Genomic DNA, 27,637 nt, shown 5'->3' with positions numbered 1-27,637 from the left:
AAAAAATGTTTAAGTAACCTTTTCATCATTCATCAATAATTAACATTAATATAACGTTATATTGATAATGTACTCACTAAACTTACAATTCATTTGACTTATTTTCTTCCAAAAGTTAATTATCCAAAGCCTCTGTACACCCCCCTCTATTTACATGTAATGGTTTGGTCCCGCCTCCACGTCCTAACGGCACTTTCTAGCAGAGAGTGAGAGCATGTGAGCATGTCAGGGATGCTAGTACTTACGTGTGTGCCATTGCGACAGACAAAACTAGTCTATTCTGAGAGATAGATGTATCCTACTGTATGGGCTGATTGTGCGTTAATCTGTTGGTAATGCCTTGGGGTTCCAGTGGGAGGGATCACTGCGCTCTTCCTCACTCGATTCAGACGAGCGAAGGCGGGAGCTGCGTGATTGTATGTCTTCACTTCTCTCACTCACTATTTCCCTTTTTAAGGTAATTACAGTATACAAAGCACTATACATCTATCAACCCATGTTATATATGTCATCTGTATTACATCACCGTGGTTCGTTGTGAGAGGAAAGTGTGTATTTTGCACTTTGTTGTATTGTTTGAAGGTTCTTGCGAACTGGCTAACTTTGTGGTCATTGAAGCTAGCTGCTGTATACCTTGTGGTGCCGCTGAATCTGACCGTTTGTCATGTTATTAGCAGCTAAGCTAGGCACTGTTGCATTCACATGTCCATACATATGTTTTTTACCACTGTTAAAGAGCTAAAGATAAAGGAGAATTTAGTCATAATTATTGGTCCTGAAATTTGAGTGTATTCATTGTAAATGTACAAGCTTCATTTTAAAGATGGCTCGATTCAGACGAGTGAAGGCGGGAGCTGTGTGATTTAGTGATGTGTCGGTCGCGAACGAGCCGATTCTTTTGAACGGCTCTTTGGTATGAACGAGGGGAACCGAGTCGTACTTGGTGAGAGCCGTTCTTGTTATTGTTCAATTGTTAGTCCGCACTCACTGCCTGCCAAAATCCACTCGCCTGTTAAAAAGCTTGATTTTGTTCCCCAAACGTATTCTTTGAAGACCCGCCCCTACTCTGATTAGTAGGTTTCAGCAGGAGGAGTGAGATGGGGTGGGTCTTAAAGGAATACGCGAGAGAGAGAAGTCATAACAAGTGGTAGGCTACAGGACAGGTAGACGACGTGTTTTTCGGATGGAAAATGAGCCAAACGCGAAAACGCAGCAGCATTTTGATGCACTTCAACCAAAAAAGCGCACCATTTGTAAAGGCAAAAATATCCTTTAAAGCAGGGCCAACAAATGATCTCCATCGCCACTTAAAAACACAGTATCTATATTAAGAGTTGCGTGAATTTCATTCAAGGCAAGGCAACTTTACATACGGAGGGTAAATTCAAAGTAGTACATTCACGGACATGAATGACATGGATATGGCGCCACCTTGTGTCGTGTTTACAAAGCAGATTATTGACATTAGGTCTGGCAATACAGTCAATCATTATCCTGGTGATTATTTCACAGACAAACCAAGTAACCCCGCCAAAAAAACGTCTCTTTTGAACGGCTCTTTTGAACGGCTCTTTGAAAGGAACGGAGCCATAAGATCCGGCTCCCTTCAAAGAGCCATAAATCCCATCACTAGTGTGATTGTATGTCTTCACTTCTCTCACTCACTATTTCCCTTTTTAAGGGTACAACACCATGTCTCAATGACTCACAAAGTCAGGCTTTCAAAAAGAAAAGAAAGGAGAGAAAGAAAAGAAAGAGGGACTAAAGGAAGACAGTATGTCACCCAGTATTTCAAGAGAAAAGGTGAGTGTGGTCCATGAGTGGTGGAAATTAGTCTGTTAGCTAAGCGTAGTCCATTGTAAATAATATTTTTTATGTTTTTCTTTTTACGAAGCTGACATTAAGTAATGTTAATATCTATAAAGAAAATGCAGAGGTTTTTAATTTCACTTTGAAGGAGGTGAGCAGCATTGTGTTGAATTACATGCCACTTAACATATCTGAAGGGAGACTGGAATACAATATATATAGGCTATATATATATATATCAAAACAAAAAGCTAACATCTCATTTCAATTATACATTTCAAACACAATATTTTCCCACATATTTAAGTTATATTTATTTGGATTGATGCATTCGTGTTGAGAATGTTCCATTCAAAAATGTTATTATTAAAAAGGCATTTACACCAGAAAAGATGACTATTGAGATATATTGTCAGGAATGTTAGTCTTATATGTATGCTCCAGAGGGCAGGACCTATAAATACATTTACTACCCAATAGCATTGTGAGGCTGAACAAAAGGACCTTTTGACTATGTAAATGTAGTCTTTTAAAAAAAAAACTTTTACTGACTTTTTTGGATAGCTTAAAGTAATGTTGTAAGATTACAACCGGGGGCCTTCAGGGTTAAGGGCTATAGTTTATTGTTATTTACTTTAATATGTTTATTCTTAACCAATAATTGAATTTAAAAACTGTTATTTAAATGATGTGTGTGTGTGTCTGTATTCCTGATGATACACTGAGAGAATGAGCTCATAGGGCTGCTGATCACCATAAGCTAAACAGCCGGTATATTGCACTAAATTTGTATTATGTAAGCTTCGTTGATACTTTGCCTGCGGGAATATGAAAAAAATAGTTACATATACTGAATATGATTTGATCTATTCCACCACTTAATCCCAAATAATGTAGAGGTGTGTTGTAGGTGCCTTAAATAATCCCTTGTTTGTATTTTTATGTTCATATAATAGTGATTTCAATGCCACCCCAGAATGATCACTGGTTCCATCCTGGCCACCCCACTGAAAATATCCTGGCTCCGCCACTGCTCAGGGCAGCTGGACTTCCTCTAAGTAAGACATCTCGAGTTGGACTGAGGTCAGATCAACAAACGGTGACTCATTATCGCCCTTAGAGGAAAAAGTGGTCTTACAAGAGAAGACGGGCCGAGGCTAGCTGTTCAACATGCTCATTTCAGTAGATATCTCAGCAACACAATACATATAGACATATTTATTTCATTACTTTTTCTTAATAGTGTTAGTTACCTTTGAATGTTTAAGACTAAATATCTCACCATGTCTAATACTGCTGCTTTAAAGAAAGATGTCAACATTTTGGGAGATACTGTATATTTAATTACTTCCTTGCAATTGTTCTTGTTATTAGCATGACATCTTGCAGAGAGCGGCTTTCACGTTAAACAGTACAGTACATGTAACTTGTAAATGTGTCACTTTAGGAGTGATATTTCCCATGAATCGCAAAAGTCCTTGAAATCCTAAAACATTTGTGAATGTAAGGTTAACTAACCAAGGCCTTAAACATTTTTGAAAATAGACCTTAAAAAGGGCTTTGATTTAGATATATTTTATTTGCAAGGATATCAATTGGAGTTACTGAAATTGTGAATACATATTTTTCTCTGCTGCAGTGTATTGTTTTGCTGTGTTGTGTTAGAGAAATCAACTGTTGTATGAAAGCTTCTGTTGTAACTGTGTCCTAAACTATGCTGTATTAGGTCCTTGAATTTGAGGGAATTGAGTCCTTGAATCTGACTTTGGTCTGAGAACCCAAGTTAGAGTTGTGCTTTTTCTTGAAAAAATATGAGTGTGACAATGGTGTTTAGTAGGGGTGCACCGAATGGGAAATTCTTGGCCGAAACCGATACCGAAAATAGGAAACAGTTGGCCGAAAACCGAATGCCGAAAGGCCGAAAATGATTAATAAAAAAAAAAATTAATAAAAAAAAAAAAATATATATATATATATAATGTATACATTTTTTACCAATGTTGTTCAGCTGCCTGATTATGGAAAAATAAATGATTATGGCAAAACTTAACTTAAATAACAATCACTATGATGGGTCCATAAAACATTTATTCAGCACTTTTGAATGCATACAGTACATTAATTCCAAGTCAAGTGCATTTTCTTTTCTCTGTAGGATAACTACAACAAAGTGCATTCAGAACAAAGCCAAGGTGCTTTAAAACTGCATAAACATCTAGGCCAGTAGGCCCACAACAAAATAGTGTAAATAAAGACTGTAACAGCCAGGCCTTCAACAACAACAAATGCACCTATAAGTGCATGCATACAAATGTGCAAACTGGATAAATCCACATGAATGTAACTATTTACAAATGAAATTACAATTGAATTTCAAGAATCTGTAAATAAGGCTGTCTGTCCTCATAAGCAAAGTAGTAAACATTGTATAAAGATACATAAAGTGAAAACTGGATACAAAATCCACAATCAATTACAAATTAAATTACAATTTCAAGAATCTGCAAATAAGGTGGTCTGTCCCATAGGTCTGTCCTCATGAGCAATGTAAACAACATTGTATCATTTCGATACCGAAAGTACAATATATTGAACACTGCTGCTGTCATTTCCCCCTAATGATAACCTGAGATGGTGAATTATAACTCACAATGAAAATTGTTCAGGAAAGTGGGTATAGAGTAGACATGTAGAAATAGATAAGCTTATGATAAGCCAGCCTTGTCTACTTATTAAGGAAAAGTGGGAAGTTATTTTTAATGAACAGTAGCTTCTCTGCTTTATCAGCCATAAGTCTGTTCCTCTTCTCATCAAGCACATGAGTGGCAGCGCTGAACAGTCTCTCGCTGTCAGTGCTTGTGATTTGATCTTACTCCGCATATTTGTCCGGGTGTTTTGATTTCAAGTGGTGGAGTAATCCCGAAGTGGTGAAAGTCTTTGCAGTTACACCCCCTCGAGAAATGTCAGCTGAACACGTTTTACAAATCGCAATCCGCGCCTCTTTCTCTGATATTTTTAAATATCTCCAAGCGGCAGACATGTTGGCTGTCAGCCAGCCGCGAGCATGGTCGCGCGCCGTGCTTGTCGCCGCGTTTTGATTACGTCATCACAACAACACTTTAGCTTACCAACGTAACCCTGTTCTCTGACATTCGGTGATATCTTTTCGGTGCTAGAACCCGAAAGCCGAAAGGGCCTTTTTAACCATTTTCGGCCGATAATTTTCGGCGGCCGAATATTCGGTGCATCCCTAGTGTTTAGGGATTTAAACAGGCATACAAACGTTTTATACAGACTACTTTTCCTCCACCATGCCAAAAAGAGAAAGTAGGAATAAAGCAGCAGTAAAGAAATAGAGACAGAATGGAAATGAAAGAGGAGAGTGAAGCAGGAAGGCAGGTAGACAAAGTAAGAAAGCTTTAAGGAACAATTGCACCTACTGTATGTACATAATAATGCACACAGACTCAAGCAAGCACACACACTTCATCAGAAAACATAGCTAGTAACATTTTTATTATATCTCTTCAAAATAAATAAAACATACAGTGTAAGACAATTAAAATAAGACTCATTACATCTCTGAAAGCCTGTAACAGAATAAACCTCAAAATAGTGCCTGCTTTTTAGTAAACATAACTTGTACGTAACATACAAAGAAATACTACTCAAACGTGTACAAAATGCAGCAAACAAATATCAAGTATTGTGCAGTTCCCCCCCACATAACACCAGCCGCTGACAGTCAGTCATTAGAGGGAAGTTACTCGTGTTGAGCGCCAGAGGCTACGTCGTACGGGAGGAGGAATGTAAGAATGAAGTTAATATAATATAATGCATTACTGAGAGTATGGAAGCCCTGTGAAGCAAATGGGAAAACATTTTATGATTCTAAATTGTTTTTCTCTCCTGTGTTTATGACTCAAGAACAGGTGAACATTTCTTTCTTTAAAAGATATCTGTAAAAGAGGTGGAGGAAAAAAAGTTTGGCTAGTTAAATAAACTTGCCTTGCCTAAAAAAAGGTTTTCTGAACATTTTTTCTAAATGTCTTTTTTTTGTTATCTGTAAAAATACGGGGGATTTCCTTTTTGTTGTCAAAATGAAGTGTCTGTTCTTGTAATAATAATCTGGGAAGATTTTAAACTAAAATATTAACATGAATGCTTTTGCTCTTACATACATAAACATAGAGTTGTGATACACTTCGGTCTCTTGTGGTCCCAAAAATGTTCATCTGTTTTCAGATATAAAAAAAGGAACTGAGAAAGATCGTCCTAACAAAGCTCTTTCATGTGTTCTGTATAAACACAGAAAAAAAAACTATTTAGAAAAACTCACTTGCATCTCATGGCTACTGCAGAAAAGTATAATGCACCGTCTGAAAAGGACTCGTGTTTGTAATACAAGTACAATTTCCCCTTCTGTATAAACATCATTTCCCTTCCATTTCTGTAACAGCAGCTTTGAAACTAAAAATAAATAAAATGTTGTTGCTTTGCTCCATAGTTCCATTGCAGTATTAAAGCATAATTTAAGAGAACACATTCAGAGCATTTAGCTCAAACACAAATACACACACTTCCCAAACACACTAAATATAAAACAATACTGGACATGATCACTCACTAACATCCACTCCATACTTACATAAAAAAAGTTAGTTCCTTCTTCGTAAAAGCACTGACCAGTCGGAGTGACTGATGAATAATAGTTTCCAGGAATAATCACAGCAGTAGGGTATTTTTTTGCCAAGCTGAAGTTATAGTTGCACTTGGTATCGTACAGTAGTAGGTGCTTTAAGTAGATCCATTAGTATTCAACTTTAAGGTCCATCTCCTCCTTACTGCTACATTATAATCAATCCGCCGTTAATACTGCCTAATAATGTAGGACAAATTAAAAGTGTCACATGCAGAATAAACGAGACGAAAAGAAAACATTCAGTTGGCAGCGGTTCTTTTTCTCACGCTGCCACAGTCTGATTTAACTGTCTAAAGACCTGTCACATGATCACATGTCAATCAACTCAGAGATTATTGGGTCCTGCCCAACGTTAGTTAGATAGAAACTAAAACAAGAGTGGTGTGTGTCACTTCCTGCGTGCGCTGCCCGGTCTCTTGACCTGCCACAGGTGGTTGTGGATGGTGAGCGCGTCCACGGTGGCCGACACTGACTTGGCGGGGATGACGTTGAACTGCTTGCGGTCCGAGCTGTATTTGTACAGTTTGTCGATCATCTTCCGGCCGATGGAGCGGGGCCCGGTGCCGGTGAACTTCAGGATCTCTTCTGTTTCCGGAGAGAATGAGTAAATGCCTCGGTACTGGCACCCGCCGTCACGGAAGAGGATGATCAGGTGATTGGACTCACACTTTTCCAGCTCCTGTGATCAGAGACATTGACAAAAGAATAGTTAGTAAATATGAGAAAATAAGTGTGAGAGCAACAACATAGATGTTTCAAAAAGTTCTTAAGTGATAACACTGACCTCCAGGATAACATTCTTCTGGCTCTCATTGACTTTTCCAGCCAGGCAGCAGTGAGCAATGGCGTTGCTGATGATTGGCTTGTTGGACTTAGAACTCGGCTCCTTGAAGAGTTTAGGACCTTTCACAAATATAAAAAATAGATAATTAAGGTAAATGCATAATCCCTAAAGAGTCTAATCTAATGTGTAATGAAATCGTTTTGGGAACATAAGCACACTAAGAGCGTATTCCATAGCATTTTCAATTTGGAATAATTAGAGATAATTAAGAAACTTCTGGCTATGTGTTCTCGATTATCTTATCTAACTCTCGCAAAAAAGTAAATAAGCCAGTTCATAAAAGTTTAAACTATTTCTCTACAGAAAGTGACAATATCAGAAATACTTTTTATCCACGTTTAAAGAAATGTTTGCATTTTTAATTTGTTAAATTCAATATACAGCGCTAACCATGCGTGTATACTGCAACCCTAACCCTAACAATAACAATAGGGTTTATGTATTTGAAAAATGCAGTTTAGTTTTGAGAGAATTTAGCAGGCAAAGCTGATTTCTGCTCACCATTGTACTCCATAGAAGTGATTGAAGAGGCAATGGAGCCGTTCTCCCAGTCCCGCTCCATGTTCCTGCTGGACGCTCTGCTCAGCAAGGGGAACGACTCCATGGAGCACACAGATCCAGCCCTGAAAACACACGTGATGGTCAGTCAAAAAACAAGATGGGAATAGATCATATCCTCTGATCTAAAACACAAGACAGGAAGTCTCACCTCTGTGACTCCGCCCCTCCGGAGATAACGCTGTCGGCCTCCGTCGCCAGAGAAAGCATCGACCCTCGATGACTGCAGCTCAGATCAGCTGAAAATGAGACAGAAGGATTACATGTTGGTTACATTACTGAACAAAATGAAGCACTAAAAGTTAATAAACCATGAGTCAAACAATGGTAGTAGCTGCATGACAGGCAAGGCAAAAAATCATAAATCGATCATACTAAGTCATTTCTAAAAAGATTAATGGATGAGTATAACTTATTTTGGGTTTGTAACAAATTATTTTAAATGTAGTCTAGTTGCCAGCATAGTGGACCTGGAAATGTTAAAGGTCCCATGTGATGCTTTTCCGGTTATTACCCGTCCCCTTGTGTGTTATGAAGGTTTTTATGCATGTAAACGGTCTGCAGAGTCAAAACCCTCAAAGTACACCCTGTAGCGAGTAAAACTCTAACACAGAAAATACCTCCCCAAAACGCCTCGTTGGAGATACGTCACTGTCCATTGATTCTTCCGGGTACCGCATGATGTCATGCGTTACCCGGAACCAAATGGACCAATCCGTGGAGCCGTTACGTTACTTCCACGGAGCCGTTACGTTAAGCCCCCGCTGATTGGTCCAAATTGACCAATCCACGGACTTCCTCACGCACACACTCAGTGCAGGCAGCTCTGCTGATTTCTCCTCCCTGGCTGCAGGCTGATAACATACAGTTGAGATCGCGGCGAAATTCTCACAGCGTTTATCAAACTTTTTCTTTCTCAATATCAAGCCACACTTATTGTTTTTATTTCGGCTGTGACTTTGTGTGTGCTCAGGATGAGTTTGGATGTGTTTCGCTGTGTATCGTTAAACAAGGAAACCACACCTCCACGGAGCTCAGCGCGATTCACAACGTACCGACCAATCAGAGCACACTGTGCTCACAGGGAGGGTGGGGGCTGGAGCTATTGGAGCTATAATCAGCCGTTAAAGGCAGAGAGTGAAATTCAGTGAATACACGTAGTTTACAGAGATGCTGTATGAGAAACCAATTTGAGTTTGGAAAATTGCACAATATAAATCTATTCATCAATGGAATTATGATCAGTGGAAATGGCCATGACATGGGACCTTTAAGTACACCAAGTGCAATGTTAGCAATGCATAGTAGGGTCCCCAGTACATATAAACTGCTGGATGCTAGCTTGCATATGTTGGGCAATTTGCAAAATTTGCAAAATTAGCATAAGTTGTATTAATTTAAATTAAAATGAACTGCATTATATCCCCGATTTGGAGTCCATTTCTGGTATTTTCAGGATAAAAAAATTTCAGTTTTAACCAGAACGTTCTTTCAAATAAATAGGCCACCGGTCCAATCCAAATTATCCAGTCCCCTAAATCTTCCAAATCGACCCAAAATGTATCAAAATCAGTCCACAGAGAGTACAAATATTGGCATTTTCTGGTTAAAACTGCCATTTTCGATCCTGAAAATGTCAGAAATGGATTCAGCATCCTCAATAACCCCAAGAACCACTGAAAAACTGCCCAAATATGCCAAGCCATTTTGTCACTATTGTCCACATAATGCTAATTATTGCTAATGAACAATTACAATTAACCAATTTATGCAAATGTTGCAAATTGCCTATGCAAGTTAGCATCTGGCAGTGTCTATGTGCTTGGGAACCGTACAATACATTTCTAACATAAAACATTGGGGTCCTCATTCCGGGTTCACAATAGGACTCTAAGAGCTGGCAGACAGAGGCTGTGTGTGTAAATATAAATCTGGTCATGCAGAGCAGTGAAGAGGTTCACCTCCCCTGCAGCCTGCTGCTGAGCGCTGGGCTTTGATCAACAAGGACGTCTTCAGAGAATGTCCTGCACAACACACATGTACACACTCAGAGGATGGCAGATGGCAGATGTACACATGTGAACTGTTGAACAATCATGAGCACATTCAGAATGAAGATGAACACCGCTATGAGCTGACAACAGACAACAAAAAGACAACATTGAGCAGACAGAAAGTAACCGCTTTAGGAAAGGTCTTCTTACTTGTGGCGCATCCTTTGGAGAGGCTGCTGGCCTCCTCTCGGTGCAGGGATCTGGGTCTGCTCCTCCGGGACTTCATCCGTGGGCGGGGCTTCACCAGACCCTGCTCCTCCATCAGCACCTGCTGCTTCCTCTGCAGGTACTCCTGCTTAATGATCTCTCGCCTGGCCTTCTCCTCCTCCTTGCGAATACGGTCCTCTTCTGCCTTACGCCTGGAGGTTAGGTCAGGTAGGATTTAATTGGAAGATAAAGTTTACCCCTGCCCCCATGACCGCAGACTCCTACATTTTCAATGTAAGAGAGCGGGGTAGGCCTCATCAACATTGTCAAAAACAGTGGAATATTCAGCTCTGCTCACTTTACTCCAACACAACAAACTCTTTCCGGCATTCCATTCTCTAAATATGACATTTCCACTGTTGTCTTTCCTCAAAAAGTCACCATGTACGAGACTTCTCTCCATAACAAGAAAACAATATTAAGAAAAAAATTGTATTTCTCCTTTCCAAAATGTTGTCAGTCTCTTATATTAACAATCTGCGTTAGTCAGTGTCAAAAACGAGCACTTTCAATGGTTGACATTTGTGTTGTCTCCATACTGGACCAATTCCAAAACATTATTGTCCCCATGAATCATTTCGACACAAAAACATGGCTAAAGAGGGAACCTTTAACCTTTGATTGAGTGAGTGTGTTTAACTAACACCTACCTGGTCTCATCCCGTTTCAGCTCGCTCTCCACTTCCTGATGCTGTTTGCGTAGCCTCGCCTCTTCAGCTTTACGCTGCCGTTTGAGAAGGAAGGCAGCGCGGCGTTTCTCCAGTTCATCCTCTGCTTTCTCCTCATCCTGCAGGACGGAAGAATGCTTATTATTATTACTGCTCACTTAATATCCCGAAGTATTTAAGATGTATTATGATCAGTGGCGACTGGTAATTAGGAGCAGGTGCACAGCACCACCTAGTGTCAGCAGAAAGTATTACAAATAATGATTACAAAAAAATGCAAAGAAATGCAAAATAATAAATATATAAAATATATTTTAAGATCAAGTTTAATCATCTGATTCGTCTGTACATTGCTGTTTTAGTCTGTGTTCTTCTAATTAGTGTCGACAGTACAGTGTGTGCCTATTGAGCTGTTCAGAGCCATGTGGGATAAAACCCGATCAACGGTGACTATAAAAACTACACTGCGCACTCAGAGCATTTTCCTACTTAGGCCCAATCCCAAACCACTCCCTCGGCCCTATCCCTCTGTGACGGAGTGAACTCCGTCTGTAGCCACACTCGCAGCTCAACGAGGCTCCCTCCTGTCAGATGGAGGGAGTAAATACAGCAGCAAGCTTTGGGACGGCCTCCCCTCTCTCCGGCAGAAACAGGAAATGCCGTAACTGTATGTAACAACGGTTTCAAATCAGCATCTCTTTGACAACATTTTTTAATTAATAACTCAAATAAAACTCCAAACATCTTTAATTGTGTTACTTTTTTGTAAAGCTCTTTTAGTTTTAAACCTGATGTTTATAAGCTTCTTAGTTTTTGAGACAGTCTGTAAATATACACAACTTTATAATAAAATGCACACATTTACCTTTTCTAGACTAAACACAGGTATGATCCTAAGTTAAAACATATGAGGCTATCATGAGGTTGTTAACATCGCAGTTTATCAGTGGATGTTTGCTGGAACTACTTGTAAACAGCGTGTTTCCTGACGGACACACACAGCGTGACTCCGGTCAGGTAGAGACCGGTCTCAAGTCAGCACCGCTGCAGACTCGCTGTTTGAGGGCTTGATAGCCCACTCCCCCTCCACACCGCTCCACACTCGTTGGTTTGGAACAGCCCTATGATATGATATATAGATATGGCGGACCCTCCGCGTGAACGCGCGAACGGAGGGGTAGGGTGTAGGGGGCGGTTTGGGAATGGGCCTTAATGTGTGTGGCAAAAAAATAATGACCATAGGGGCACTGAGCTGCGATCCCCATCACACGTCATCTCACATAATTCAGAGCTGATTGGCTGTAAATACGTGTGCCGCGAAAAGTGTGGTGTGTGAAGAGGAGACGAGAGAGGTGCAGTGACGCGTCCTAAAACCCGGAAGTAAGCTGCGCATGGGTTCCCTCCACAAAAAAAGAGATGAGATTTCTCCATAGGATTTAGAAAATAGCTCAAAAATAAGATCTGTGGGAAACGTACCTGTTAGATAAATTCACGTTTTGTTCACCCGGATAATATCCACATGTCTACCCTACTTTTATAATTTTAAATATAAATCTATCGATTAGATTTATGATTCGACTTTTGAAACTACAAGAAGATAAGGAGGACTTTTACAAAAAAGTAATAGAGATTTTTGTCCAGAAGGATAGCATGGACTTCATCTTCAAGTCAAGGTAAGACCACAATTTTATTGAGAAAGGGATCTTACAGAGAGAACAATTCAATATGTAAATGATACATTTACATTTTCTGTTTAAAATTAATCGAAGCTTTTGAAAATAATAGAATATTTTGATTTAGGTCAAAATATAATATTTGTAAACCTGAAGAGTCAGTGCCTGTGCCTCACCAGCCATGAACCTCACTGCACCTCACTGCAGAAGCTTATAAACATCTACGTGTGTTATGCCCCACCACTTTTGTACATATTTAACACACAACCATTGTAAAGAAAAATGTCTAGTATAATCCAGAAACCCAATATTACCTTGAAGAAGTAACCGAGCGTATTCTTCTGCTCTCCCTCTGCAGTGCACTCTGTGACGTCTGCACTGACGTCCTCCAGCCGATCCTTAAGCTCAGATAGGTCCACCTCCATCAGCTGACCTTTGACCCTGGCGGCCTCCTCCCTATCTGCTGCCTCTTTCCCTGAGTTGGTGACTTTGTTCTCTAGTTCTGGTGAGGGAAACGCTGAGGAACAGTCAAAGAAGCAGTTATTGTCCTCCTCGCTGCTGCGCGGCTCAGGGTCATCGCCCACTCTGAAGGTTTTGTTTCTCCGGATGCTTCTCTCCGGCCTGGGTTTCTCCTCAACACTCTTCTCCTGGAGTCTCCCTGAATCTTCTCTGCCTCCCGGGGGCTGAGTAATAGGCTTGACAGAAGCCGCCTTGCTGTTCTCTCTGTTTTGTTTTTGCTCCGAAGCTTTGTTGCGCTGGCTTGAGCTGAGTTTAGGCGGCCGGCGGGACGGAGTGGAGCTGCTGCCACTGATCTCTACGAAGTGAACTGCAAAAGACCTGGGGTCCGAGGCAGAGGGCGTGGATTGTGTCGTGGTGGGGGTCGTGATGGGGGTTGTGCTAGTGCTCGATTCTTCCTGTTCTGCAGGCGAGGAGGCGTGTTTCCTCAGCGGCTCTGGAGGAGAAACTGCACGATTCATTGGTTTTTCTGCAGGTGAAACCACGCGCTTCATCAGCAGGTTCTGCTGCAGAGACAGCTGCATCATCTGCTGCTGGATGGAGCTGATGGCGTCGTTGAGGAGGTCTATGGAGTGGGAGCACTCATTCAGGTCCGGTTCTGCCACGTTATCCTGGGACAGGGTGTTCAACCGGTTCTTTCTCATCTGTCCTCCCTTCGTTTCCCTCGCCTTCAGAGCATCAAGACAGGAGTCGTCCTTACACAACAGGGGTTTCATTTTACCCCTGTCAGCTGTTTCTGAGGATTGTTTTAGGGGCAGAGGAAGTGTGTCGCTCTTCTCTCCTCCCTTCTTAACAATGTTCAAGAACGCAGCCTTCCCGAGCTTCAGCCGTTGCTGTGCCGACAGCGTCTCCATCTTCTTCTTCTGGTGCTCGATGGCTCGCCTCTGCTCCTCCAGCTGCATGTGAAGCTGCAGCAGCTCTGAAGGCACTACGGAGGGACTCAACGCCAGGTTCTTTCCCAGCAAAGATCTGGGCTCCTTGGCGAGCCAGCCGGAGGTGTAGTCGCTCCTCAGTTGCCAGGGGGGGCAAGGCGTGACCTCAGACCCGTCCGGTGTGGTCTTCTGAGAGCTGCTGGGGCTCGAGAATTCCTCGCGGAGCCCCAGTTTGAGGAGCTTCCTCTCGGCGAAGCTGGTCATCTTGACGCTGGCACTGCCTGACGCGCTGCTGGCCCAGGACGCGGTGCTGAGGCAGGGGCTGGAGCGCCCGCTGCCCCCCTCCTTATCGTCCCGCTCGCTCACCTTCGAGTCCTCTCTCAGCTTGGCCGACTCACACTCTAACTCCCTAAACTTACACACCTCTCCCTCCTGCAAGTAAATCCCCTGTGCTCTCTTCACCACCTCTTTAGTCAGATCCTCGTCCTCCTCGTCTTCCTCCAGGTCTGCGATGTCAGAGTCTGAGTCGTCTCTGACATCGAGCGCAGAGGGGATAGGGCAGTGGGGGTCTGGCTCTCCTGACATATGTAGGAAAAAGCCTGGGGAGAGTTTCTTCTCAGACTGAGGGGTGACTGCAGACCCCTCTGTGGGTGGCCTGATTCTCCCTGACTCTGCCAGCTGTATGGGTGTGAAGATGCCTCTGTTGGACTCAGGCGTTGAGGTTTTCCTCTGTGGAATGCTGCTTGCTTCTTTCCTAGCAGCTCTGAAGCGACTCTCCCCGCTCTCCTCCTCTTTATTCAGGCTGATGCTCTTCTCTTTGGCTGGCTTAGGGGTGGTAGGCATCAAAGGCTCCAGATAGTAACTGTCTGTCGGGCGCTCGGGTGTAAAGGGAGAACAACGAGTATTCAAAACCCTGGAGGTGGACGCTGCACTTGGGATCTCCAGCTCGTCCTGCTCCATGTCACTCCCAAGGCGACGGCGAGACAATGCAGAAGGGTGGGTGACAGCAACCAGCTCTCCCTCTTCTATTTCCTCCTCTTCGTCCTCTATGCGCATGTGGCTGAGCAGGCTTTGGCCGCTGAGTCTGTGTTGGGGGCCCAGCATGTGTTTGGGGGTGCTCAGGATGTTAGAGGCAAGGCTGTCTTTGCTGATGGAGCGGGCGAGGCTGATGCTGTCAGCGTCTTCCTCCAGAGGGTAGTGCAGGGCGTAGGGAGCCTGCACGGAGAGATGCCTGCAGGGAGAGCATAGTGTGAATAATGTGAGATTTCATGAAGATAGATAGAGATCATCCCAAATTGTGGAAAATGAAGTTACAAATATTTAAAAGATAGAATAAGATACAAATATATAACAAATACAAATTAACATTAACCGCATATATATATATATATATTCACAGTAGAAAATACATTTACATTACAGTGCTGCCAGCATTGTGAACCCGGAAATGTTGGGTAGCCCAAAGTTTTATGATATATACATGTATAGTAGGGTCCCCAGCACATAGAAACTGCCGGATGCTCACTTGCTTTTGTTGGGCAATTTGCACAATTAGCATAAGTTGCATTAATTCAAATGAATGGCAATATAACACATGTAAACAACAGTTTATAAGTGACAAGTCCAATTTTTACAATGTTGTTTTAGTTTTGGGGGTTATTGAGGATGCTGAATACATTTCCGACATTTTCAGGATCAAAAATGGCAGTTTTAACCAGAAAGTGGCCATATTTGTACTCTCAGTGGGCTGATTGTGACTACCATGAACAGTGTTGCGACCATTGATGATTACCTCTACTGTGGACAATTATTTTTCAAATAGGCATTTTACAATTTCACCAAGCAACAGAAATAGAAATATACTACAGAAACATGAAGCATGAAACAATTTGCTGTTATATCTGTACCTGCTATAAATTGAAATAAGTATTTGTAAAACGTTGTAATGACACCCCTCACCTCCCCCTCCTGTCGGGCCAGGCCAGGATGGAGCCCTGGTTCTGCCCGTCCGGTGTCAGAGAGTTGGACCTGTTTCTCAGCACTGTTCAAAGACAAGATGATGCAGATTACAAACAAAAACTCCAAAAACATGTAACATTAATTGTGGACAAAGTTTGATAATCTACACCTGGGACAATCTGATATATATGATGTGTATTAGGGCCATTGTAGGTAAACATTTTTTTTTCTTCAAAAAGAGTATTAGAGAGCACAGGCAGGGGATTATTATTTAGAAAAAGAACCCTTTGTTTTTCTTTTAGTTTAATTTGAAATTTTACAGAAAAAATACTGCGATATTCTCTTGAATAACAGTTGTAAATGTAAAAGAAAAAAGTGGATATTCTCTGAGATAACAGTCATATATTTCAAAATAAAATGTTTATATTCTCTGAGATTAAAGTGTCAGGTTTAGGACCAAAAAATTATATTTGTTGAGATTGTATGAGAAAATCTTCAGTGCTATGAGGTTGATCATTAATGCGTGTGTCTTTACTCACACATTTCTATCTCAATACCCAAGATTTTCTTATAGAAGAATTACGACTTTAATTGGGTAAATTGAGGACTTTTCTGAATTTTAGCCCCTTTCTTGGATGTTTTTTTTCTTTTTTTTAAAACCTACAATAGACCTAATACACCATTGTAGATTACAAATAAATGTACTGGTTTGGCATGTTACAACTCTTTTTATTGTTGATTCAATGAAATGGTTTAATTAACTACTCATCAAACCCCTTGTTTTTTGTTTGTTAGATAAGGACATTCAAATAAGGAAGGATAAAAGAACACTCTTCCTGCCCTCTATCTTCCCGCTCCCTTTTCTCTGTTTGAAGAAGTTCCTTTGTGACTAGAGGCGGTAAATAAATATGTAATTAATTACCTGAAGAGCTCTCGTCAGCCACCTTCTGTTGTCTCTGTCTCAGGGGCAGGAGACAGTGAGACGGGCTTAGGGACGTTGGTTTAGTGCTGGAATGGAAATAAAGAGAGGGTTGGGGTTTATTAATGTTGCTTCTAAAAAACATTTCAGTATCAAGAAAAAGACAAAACTCTGATGGTGTGTATCCAAAGCTAATGGTAGTCTGATTTATATAATAACACAAATATTAGGAAATATGCTACTATGTACTTTAAGGGCAGATGCGTGATCTGTGCTAATATACTCTTTATTTGGCCAAAATGTTTTTGTCTTAGAGTAAGAAAAATAAAATAACTTTTTTTACGGATTTTAATGTACATCACAAGCAAAGATTGTTCAAGGCTGTGACTTTTACCCTATTAAGATGTGAAGTATGCATTAAATCCTTTAAAGTGGACCTATCATGCTATTTTTAGGAAATAGCATAGGTCTCAGATATATAAAAAACATGTCTATGAATTGTTTTGCTCAAAATACCAAACAGATCACCCATTCTAGCCATGCCTCATATCCCTCTATTTCACTTCCTGTTTCAAAAGTGCTGATTTTGGGTATAAAGCTTTAAAAAAAAAGGAGGAGGGGGCTGAGCTCATGCCGGACCCGGCGGCTACTGTCTAAACTAAATACTGCCGTGATGAAAGGCCATATCATGGATTATCAAGGATTATTTCTGAAACAGTATGGAGCTCAAAGGCTTTCTCTCTTGCCGGTTATACCACAAGGTGAGTTCCTTTTTATTTCCTGCCTCTTCACACACATGGTCTCCAGTACAGGTTAGCTCTGAGTGTTAGCGATGCTAATGTAAACACTGACCATATTACGTCCCAAACAGTCGGGCATTGTTTCTGATGGCAACGTTTCTGATTGGGCCGTGGGCGTAAAGCCAGCCTACATTTCTGATATTACGTCATATCGGACGCAAATCTGAATCAGCTCCGTTGTAGCCCCGTTTTTAGAGATTTGTGTACGGAGGATAGGAGCGAGGGTTTTATTTTCTGATGCTGCGTGAGTTCCCTGACACACCGGGGACACATATTTATGTATACAAGACATCAAAAAGTGCCTTTTGCATGATAGGTACTGTGTTCTATCGTATGTTTTAAATTATAACCATGAGATTGATAACGTTAAAATATACGGGACGCCTAACTCCTTAAATTATGTGTGTTTTATATCACGTGAAAAAACTGCCTTTGGGTGTTACCTGAGGTCGGGGCTCAGGGACGTGGTCAACATGTCAGCAGAGTTCGATGTTGTCAGGAAACTACGTTTGGTGACGTTAGAGATGGGAATATTAGATCTTGAACTCTTGGGCTGCAGGAGCAATCGCACTGGAAAATAATAGCACGGGAACCGTTAGAAAAATACCTATAACATACGATGCAATCTTTAACACTAGAACCGCCAATGGGTACATTTTACCCGCAGCTGTTTCTTGATTGTATGTAACTTTTTTTACAATAAAATATTGGAGTCTCCCAGTCCGTGACTTTTCCTGAAAGTGTGTTATGTAGCACCCTCTGTTGTTAAAAATTGTCAATATGAAGTCAGATTGAAAAAAATGGCCAACAAGAATTGCCATTTATATACCCATCAGCGCCAGCGGGTAATATTTACCTTATAGAAAAGGCAGTGATTGTGAGTGGTTGTTTACTGCGGTTCCTTATAGATAGAGAGATAGATAGATAGAGAGTGAGACGCTTTTAGCGATATTTTATACTTCATGCTATCTATCCACAGAATATACTGGTATAAGTTTCATCACTGTGCGATCAAAACTCACTGTTAACCCTGTGTTCAAGTATGATAAATAAAAGAACATTGTACCTTGAAAATCAATGCATTCTAATAGCGGGTACATTTTGCCCGTTGGAGGTTTTATGTATACAGCGACCCCTGGCAGTTCTAGTGTTAAAAGAGCCAGTAGCAGTTTGATGAATAAGAAACCGGTATATGGAAGTAGAGTGTGTGTTATACCGTCTCTGAACTCATGAAGGTCCCTAGGCTGAACAAAGTCTGGTTTCACACTCTCAAACCACCAGAAGAGCTCAGCGATGAAGACCATCACGTTGTTCTGCAACGCACAGAGATCCCATTAGGAAGAAATGAAAGAAACCTGCTTTTATTTGTTGTTAATTTTCTTTGAGCTCACCTTTAGCACGGGTGGAGAATACAGCATGTCCTCAGGCTTCAGATAGAAGCACCTGTTCAGGTACTCGTTAGAGAACTCCTGCAGCAGCTGGATGTTGTACACACTATCTGCTATGGAGGGGACCTCCTTCAGACAGATATCTGCACACAGGACAACAATGGTACATAATCCCAGGCTCAAACGATATCATGTTAAAGTTAAATGCTATATCAAGACTTTTTAAAACCTATTTCTTAAGTGAGATGCTTAAAAAATGTTTGATAAGATAAGACTAAGAGCACTCATATGTGTATGCTAAATAGGAAAAAAACTAACTTTATCTCAGAAGAACTACAATAAATGTACTCAAAGTGTGTTAATAAGTTAATTTTAAAGGTGCCAATCGGCTGTTAACTTAAAAGGGACCAATCATGCAAAATGCACTTTTTGATGTCTTTTATACATAAAGATGTGTCCCTCTTTTACAACGGAGCTAATCCAGATTTGCGTCCGATATGATGTAATATCGGAAATGTGGACCCACGGCACTATGTCCCGCATGAGCTCAGCCCCCTCCTTTTTTTTTTTTAAAGCTTTATACCTATAATCAGCACTTTTGAAACAGGAAGTGAAATTGAGGGATATGAGGCATGGCTAGAATGGGCAATCGGTTTGGTATTTTGAGCAAAACACTTCATAGACATGTTCTTTTATATATTTGTATATATCTGAGACCTATGTTATTGCCTAAAAATAGCATGATAGGTCCACTTTAAGACTTTGAGTAACCCAGTTCTCATTCATAACACTCCGTTCGATGTCTCACTATGGGATGCGCCTCAACGCATATGCACCAGAAGCATCAATCTCATTACGCCAATCCTGATTGGCTGGTGATCTTGACGCCAACGTCAGGGAATCCACCAACCCTATAAGTAGCTTGCGCCACGACGCAGGCGTCATTCAAACACCTCTTCTCGCTTCGGAGCACATCTCGAGAAAGATCAGTAGCTAGCTAGCTTAACGGTCCACAGACTGATATACGAAGCTAACCTTCGGTCGACGGGCGCTCGCCAGCTACTTTTGCTTCGCACGGGAATTTACTTTATTAACACTCCAGTTAATATCAGAATCTACCCTGCCGTTTTTTTCCAACGGATAACGGTAAGGTTTTTGGATTTTTTCCCGCAAACGGTAACACGCCTGTTGCTCGTTTGTCCTTTCTACGCCGCACCAAGGCTAGCTAAGATGGACTCTTCCCTCCCTCACACCAGAGGAGACGGAGTGTCGGAGGCTCGGCTCTGCGGCTGCGGGCTAAAGATATCGAGTACTGACTCACACCAGGTCTGCTCGTCTTGCCTCGGGCTGCAACATGCCCAGGAGGCTATCGACACCCCCGGCGCGTGCGGGCATTGTTCCCGTTTTACCGCCAAAAGCCGCCGCCGGCGGCTAGCGCGCCAAGCTAGCATGCCGGTCCGAGACCTCCCCATGCCTGTAAACTCGCCGGCCGGCGAGCAGGGCATGGTGGCGACCGCCACGGGTGCCGGGTCCCGCGCTGTGTCAAGCTGGGACTCGGTGGCGGCGACAGCCGCGGGAAGGGGGCCCCGTGCTGTGTCAAGCTGGGGCTCCCAACTGGACCTCACCATGGCCTCACCCGCGGAGGATGTCCTGGAGCTGGACTATGAGGAGGAGGAAGAAGAATACGCCCCGGAGTTTCTTCTTTCCGACTCAGACGAAGGCGAAGATGACATCTTCGTCTCGTCTGCCCAGGCTGCCAAGCCTGGGGCCATGTCTGCCTCCCCGGGCGAGGACGAGCCACCGCTCCCCCGCCTCAGCATGGACCTGCAGGCCGTGTGTCAACGCGCTGCATCTAAGCTGGACATCCCCTGGCCTGAAGCGGCCAGAGAGCCCTCCAGGTCTAGATACGAGGGAAAGAACTTGCCCCAAGCCGCAAGGCTGACCAGGCAACTTCTCCCCGTATTTCCGGAGCTGCTGGACGAGGTGTCGGTCTCCTGGAGAGACCGCCCCTTCAGCAGCAAGGCCCCAATCCAGGGAGCCTCCTCTCTGGACTGTGAGGGCATGGAGAAGCTCGGGTTACTCCGCATGCCTCCTATGGAGCCGCTTGTGGCAGCCCACCTCCAACCGCGGGTGTCGGCGGCCCCGAGCAGGAACCCCACACTGCCGACAAAGGCGGACCGGTTCCAGTCCGCAATGACTGAACGGGCCTACAAAGCGGCTGCTTTGTCCGCCAGGGCGCTAAATGTCTCCTCCATGCTAACCGCGTACCAAGCGGAGCTGTGCGCGGACATGACGGTGAAGCCTGAACCGGCCGTGTGGGAGGAGATCATGGCGATCACGGATATTTGCCTCCGCGTGCAGCGCTGTGCAGTACAGGCCACAGGAAAATCGCTAGGGATGATGGTGGTGCAGGAGAGAGCCAGATGGCTGAACCTGACAAACCTCCCCGACCGGGAAAAGGAGGACGTGTTGGACATGCCAATCGTCCCTGAGGGCATATTCGGCTCAGCTCTTGCCTCCATGCAACAACGGTGTGAGGCCAAGAAGAAGGAGGATGAAGCTCTCCAGCTTTGCCTCCCTCGGAAAGCCCAGCCACCGCCCCCAACGGTCCTGCGACGGACCTTCTCCCAGGCTACCCCGCACTCGGCCCTGTTCAAGGTCCCGAGATGGCAGAAGCCACAGCCCGCCCCCGGTCTCCCACCGAGACGCGAGGCGCGGACGAATTGGCCAAGAAAGTCCCCGGTCCCGGCAGCAGCCACACAGGCGCCGCCGACCCAGACTTTCAGTCACCAGGCGAGGAAGAAGAAGAGGGCAGCCTGACAGCCTTCCCTCCCCCCCTCGGGGAAAGGGCTGGAGGTTTCCTGTTCTCTTTCAGCCCTGGATCGTGTTCCACACGTATCCAGCACCCATGTGTTTCCGGGGGACAACCACACTCCCGCCTTCCCGCCGCCTCGGGTGATGACTGCACGTCATCCTCCAGTTCGCGCCATGAGGGAAGCAGACTTCACAGCACTGGCAACAGTTCCTGCCAGTCGTTCAAGTCACACAAACACACACAAGGGTCTAAAAATAAAATGTTTGCCACTGTTGCTTCCAGGCTTAAAGCCAAGGGCACAGTCGAAAATATTAAAAAGACAAATAATAATGTCAATAAACAGTCAGGCGACTGCCCCGCTTCTGAGAGTGGCTATGAACGCCTCTCTCGGAATGCGGACGGTGGCCGGGTCTGTGAACGCACCATCACCGCGCGCATGCGCAGTGTCAACCGAGGTTGTCACCCTAGAGCGCCACCGTGTTCAGACACTAGAGGGCGCCATAACACAACCAATGCGGTCACAGGGTGCAGACAACAGAGATATGGTGACATCCCCGCTCGCTCTGAGGAGCGAAAGGTGGAAAATGCTCACATGCTCTGCTTGGGTTTTCAAAACGATATCACGGGGCTACAGACTCCAATTCGCTGTCACCCCCCCTCGCTTCTCGGGCATTGTGCAATCACATGCCCGGGGAGCGTCGGCTCACATTCTAGAGCAGGAGATTCTCTCGCTACTAGAAAAGAAAGCCATATCCATCGTACCCTCCAAACGGAGTCAGAGCGGCTTCTATTCCAAATATTTCCTCGTTCCCAAACGGGGAGGGAATGGAATTCGCCCCATCCTAGATTTAAGGGCTCTGAACGGGTATCTCAGAAAATACAAATTCCGGATGCTCACTCACACATCCCTACTGCGTCTCGTGCGTCAGGATGATTGGTTCACATCAATCGACCTGAAAGACGCGTATTTTCACATCCCAGTATATTATCCACACAGGAAATATCTGAGGTTCGCTTTTCAGGGTGTCTGTTACGAGTACAGAGTGCTTCCCTTCGGTCTGTCTCTCAGCCCACGGGTGTTTGTGCGATGTACGGAGGCAGCGATAGCCCCGTTAAGACAACAGGGGATTCGCCTGGCAACCTATTTAGACGACTGGCTCCTTCTGGCACAGTCGGAGCAGGAAGCTATTATGCAGACGAATATCCTCATGAAACACCTGCTCGACCTGGGTTTTGTAATAAACACAGAAAAGAGCATGTTGTCCCCAGCCCAGTCGGTGCTCTTCCTGGGCTTACGCCTGAGCTCGGTGCCCTTCACAGCCCGCCTGTCAGCGGAGAGAGTGAGAGCCTTCAGGGCTTGCCTCGCTCGTTTCCAGCCACGCAAATATGTTCTCTTCAGATCGTGTCTGCGGTTACTGGGGCTCATGGCGTCAGCCATCCTAGTAGTACGTCTGGGCCGCTTACACATGAGGGAATTTCAGCGCTGGGTAGCTGCCCTCAGACTAAACCCCACGCGTCATGGCGCGCGGAGAGTGATGGTCACTGTGCACTGCGTAACGGCGCTACGCCACTGGCTGCACCCGACTTTCCTGGTGCGAGGCGTGCCTATGGGTGCTGTCTTATCGCGGAAGGTGGTCACCACGGACGCATGTCTGACGGGCTGGGGGGGCATATACGAAGGTCGACCTGTGAGGGGTCTCTGGAGCAGAGACCTCCAACGGTCACACATAAATTATCTGGAGCTCTTAGCGGTGTTTCTCACCCTAAGACGCTTTCTGCCTTCTCTCAGGGGACATCATGTCCTCGTGAGGACAGACAACACGACCACGATATCGTATATAAACCGCCAAGGGGGTTTGCGTTCTCTACAGTTACACAGGCTGGCACGCAAACTGATCTTATGGAGCTGCGGACGTCTCCTCTCTCTGAGAGCGACACACGTACCGGGAGTGATGAACCTCGGGGCAGATCTGCTGTCCAGAGGTGCACCACTGTACGCAGACTGGACTCTACATCCAACGATTGTGAGTCAGCTGTGGGTGCGTTACGGCCGGGCCGCGGTAGATCTGTTCGCATCAAAAGAAAATGCTCAATGTCAGCTGTTCTTTTCAATGCGCGATCTAAATGCACCGTTAGGCGTGGACGCGCTCGCGCACGTTTGGCCCCCGGTCCTTCTATACGCGTTCCCACCCCTGGCTCTAATTCCTCCAACTCTGGCCAGAGTGAGAGAACAACGCCACACACTGATCCTGATAGCTCCACACTGGCCTGCAATGTACTGGCTGGCGGAGATATATCAGCTGCTGTGCGGACAGCCGTGGCAGCTCCCGCTACACAGGGACATACTATCTCAGGCGGGGGGAATGATTTTTCACCCACACCCAGAGCACCTGGCGCTATGGGCCTGGCCCGTGAGTGGTATAACCTGAGTACAGTGGGGCTCCCTCAGAAAGTGATAAACACTATTCAGAGTGCAAGGGCTTCCTCCACCAGGTCTCTCTATGACTGTAAGTGGAGGGTGTTTGAGGAGTGGTGTCTTCAAAAGAAACACATCTCTTTTCAATGCCCTGTCGGTGTGATTCTATCATTTCTACAGGATCTGATTGATAAACACAGAGCTTTCTCCACGATCAAAGTGTACCTGGCTGCTATTGCCGCATGCCATGTGGGCTTTGGGGGAAAGAAGGCTAGTCAACATCCCTTGGTCTGCCGTTTTATGAAAGGGGCTCGCCGGCTCCTCCCCGTTTCCAGGTCATTGGTGCCCCTGTGGGACTTGACGGTGTTTTTAGATGGGCTCGCTCGAGCTCCATTTGAACCCCTGGAAGACGCTGACATGAAGCACTTGTCACTGAAGACAGTGTTGTTACTGGCTCTGGCATCTGCCAAACGAGTCAGTGATATTCACGCGCTCTCTGTACATCCTTCGTGTACTCAGTTTGCCCCGGGGCAAACGAGAGTATTGCTGAAGCCCAACCCGGCCTTTGTGCCTAAGGTGGTTGGCTCATGCACTCCCATTGACCTTGAGGCATTTCCTTCACCGCTAGGTTCCTCTGGGGAACAGCGGCCGAATTTGCTTTGCCCGGTTCGTGCTTTGCGCACTTATATGGACAGGTCGAAAGAGTTTCGGTGCAATGACCAACTCTTTGTATCTTGGGCTAACCCTCATAAGGGCAAGCCCGTTACCAGGCAACGGCTCTCCCACTGGATTGTGGAGACGATTGCTCTGGCTTATACGAGTCAGGGTTTGCAGGCACCAACGGGCCTGCGCGCTCATTCTACTCGTGGATTGGCTACATCCTGGGCTTTGTTCAAGGGTGTTTCCATTCAAGACATTTGTGCAGCAGCGAGCTGGTCCTCGCCGCTCACTTTTGTCCGCTTTTACAGGCTGGATGTTTCTGCTCCAAGTGTGGCCCGCGCAGTGCTGGGCCCCGTATTGGGACAGGGTTCTACCTGTTAAGTTCTGTTTTTGTGTTGGTGATTTTCGAGATAAGCATGTCTGGCAATGCGGGAGTCTCAATATCCCATAGTGAGACATCGAACGGAGTGTTATGAATGAGAACTATAGGTTACTTACGTAACCCCAGTTCTCAGAGTAACATGAAGTGAGATGTCTCACCTGACGGCCCTTCTTGCTGAGGCGAAGCGAGAAGAGGTGCTTATTTTGAATGACGCCTGCGTCGTGGCGCAAGCTACTTATAGGGTTGGTGGATTCCCTGACGTTGGCGTCAAGATCACCAGCCAATCAGGATTGGCGTAATGAGATTGATGCTTCTGGTGCATATGCGTTGAGGCGCATCCCATAGTGAGACATCGAACGGAGTGTTATGAATGAGAACTGGGGTTACGTAAGTAACCTATAGGCTTCCTGTCTTAAAGCTAGGCTTACATTCTCCTGGATCTAGCTTTAGACATGTAAGTGGTATCTGTTCTACAGTCACTTGCACAGATTAGATTGTAGAACGGCAGAGAGTAGAGTCAGTGTTTTCCAGCATGTCCAAATATATTAAAACACAAGTTTCCAACCTGGGAGTCATTTTGCAAAAATAAGGTTGCAAAAACTTCATTTTTCCCCTTAAGGAACATTGCCAGGATGATTTTGAACTCAGAATGCTGCTGAAATGGATTTACATGCTTTTAATAAAAGTCGCTTGAACTACTGGAACTTTCTTTTTACTGGTGTCCCGGAAAAATCTTTAAATAAATTGCTATTAATTCAGAATGCTGTGGCCAGGATTTTAACAAACACAAAAAAAGGGATCACATTTCCCCTGTGGAGAATTTATTTTAAAGTGCTTTTAAAAATGTACAAGACCTTACATAAGAAATACTGAAAGTATTAAACAAGAAATCTGGGGAGGCTGCTTTCTGTTTTTATGGCCCCAAAATTGGGGTTATTTTTTACTTGTATCACTTGTTCATGTTTTATGGTTCTGTCATCTAACTCTTGCTGTTTGTTTATAACTTGTTTTTAATTATGTTCCTCATTTTTTATTTTTTACAGATTTATGTATCTGTAAAGCACTTGGGCTGCATCTTGCAAGAAAGGTGCTATATAAATAAAGTGTATTCATATTATTAGTGAATGAAAACTACCATATAGACGAAAAAGGTCTGAAATCAAGACAAAAAGACAACACAAAGAGACACAAACCACCTAAAAAGAAAAAACAACAGCCAAAAAGCAACCGAATAATGACAAAGAGATGCAAACGTTCTTTTTGTATTTCAAAATTGAGATAAAGTATATCTTATCTAATATCTCATATATAAAGCTTCCAAAGAGATGCATCTTTAGAGGGAAACAAAACAACCAAGAAAAGCTACCAAAAAAGACAGAATGAGCAGAAAGCAGTTTTTTGCTCATTGTCTCATATCTCATATCTCCACAGGTCACCTTCCAGCCTGAGGAGCTCAGGGCAGTAGAAGTGGACGACGGACAGCAGCGCCGTGCCGTCACTCACGTCCTTCAGCAGGTCGTCCAGCAGGGGGAAGTGCTGCAGGGTCCGCCCCGACAGGTGGTCTCTACGGTAACGCACCTGCACCAGACGAGAGCATTTTTATCCAGGTGCACATATACATCTAATCAGGACTCACATGCTCACACACCAACACAACATCCATCACAAATCATCCACTGGCTCCCTTTAAAGGGTCTCTTTGGTATTTATTTTAACCATAATTTCCCATGTCTTTCAGTCTAAGTGAGCAATGGGGAGGACAATTTATGAAATTGGTCCAGTATCGAGCGGGAGTGCTGAAGCTGGGAGCTTCTGGAGGGGCTGTGATGTCGCAACGTCAACAGGCTCAGATTATTGTTTAAACTTTCAAATTCATTCAACATTATAGAAGGAACCTTAAGTGAAATAAAATGTTTTAATGTAACTTTTCCTGCTACTTTTTTTACATGCTACTGTTGTTATTCTGGCTGCTACTACAGTCAGCTGTTATCATTGGTATGTGCAACAAATACATTATATACAATCTCAATAGCTTTTTATTTCACCTACCTTTTTAAAAAGCTGCTATGTATGTGTACAGTACTTAATTGTCTTTATTTTTATTAGCGTTTGCTTGCTTTAACTTGCCTTTTGCCTTTTGATTCACCTTTGCTGTAATGCTGTTTGTGCGGGACAAATAAAGGATTTCTGATTCTGGTTTGAATTTGATCCAGTCTATTTAAATTGTCCCGTAACATGTTGACAGAAGACAAAAGTGGAAACATCTCAAAAATCTTCAATTGTTGTGGCTAAATATTTAGATTTATTTTACAATGTGGATGTAATGCCAGATTTCAGAATGAGAATTTATCGTTGAGCAACACATGGTTAACAAAATAAAACAGTGCTTTCAGGC

The 27,637-nt window shown here is 43.9% G+C and overlaps 1 protein-coding gene and 1 long non-coding RNA gene across 8 annotated transcripts in view; one reads left to right on the top strand and one right to left on the bottom strand.

Annotated features, from left to right (window-relative positions):
- Positions 1-285: 285 nt before the first annotated feature.
- On the top strand, positions 286-27,445 carry LOC307025782. 2 transcript variants are annotated; one of them, XR_013804264.1, is made up of 4 exons: positions 286-457; positions 1,682-1,803; positions 2,766-2,867; positions 26,674-27,445. It is a non-coding gene; the product is annotated as an uncharacterized lncRNA (long non-coding RNA). The 2 variants fall into 2 exon arrangements; XR_013804265.1 differs by lacking the exon at positions 26,674-27,445 and having other exon boundaries at positions 290-457; positions 2,766-3,538.
- Positions 5,304-27,637, bottom strand: part of camsap1a (calmodulin regulated spectrin-associated protein 1a) — a 46,873-nt gene continuing 24,539 nt past the window's right edge. For 4 of the 6 annotated variants that reach the window (XM_079660653.1, XM_079660654.1, XM_079660652.1 and 1 more), the window contains 14 exons: positions 26,679-26,820; positions 18,973-19,112; positions 18,798-18,894; positions 18,025-18,151; positions 16,785-16,870; positions 15,863-15,944; positions 12,830-15,134; positions 10,825-10,961; positions 10,118-10,326; positions 9,875-9,937; positions 8,065-8,152; positions 7,857-7,978; positions 7,296-7,414; positions 5,304-7,190 (listed from right to left, as the gene is read on the bottom strand). In XM_079660653.1, the coding sequence (XP_079516779.1) occupies positions 6,900-7,190; positions 7,296-7,414; positions 7,857-7,978; positions 8,065-8,152; positions 9,875-9,937; positions 10,118-10,326; positions 10,825-10,961; positions 12,830-15,134; positions 15,863-15,944; positions 16,785-16,870; positions 18,025-18,151; positions 18,798-18,894; positions 18,973-19,112; positions 26,679-26,820 (4,008 nt within the window). In that variant the 3' untranslated portion in view covers positions 5,304-6,899. The remainder of the gene's footprint in view (positions 7,191-7,295; positions 7,415-7,856; positions 7,979-8,064; positions 8,153-9,874; positions 9,938-10,117; positions 10,327-10,824; positions 10,962-12,829; positions 15,135-15,862; positions 15,945-16,784; positions 16,871-18,024; positions 18,152-18,797; positions 18,895-18,972; positions 19,113-26,678; positions 26,821-27,637) is intronic. The other 2 variants (XM_079660657.1, XM_079660656.1) reach the window with 1 other exon arrangement.

Source organism: Notothenia rossii, assembly GCF_949606895.1.
Source record: "Notothenia rossii genome assembly, chromosome: 11".
NCBI lineage: Eukaryota > Metazoa > Chordata > Actinopteri > Perciformes > Nototheniidae > Notothenia > Notothenia rossii.
The sequence above is the reverse complement of the archived record's forward strand: the minus strand, read 5'-3'. Positions and strand labels throughout refer to the sequence as shown.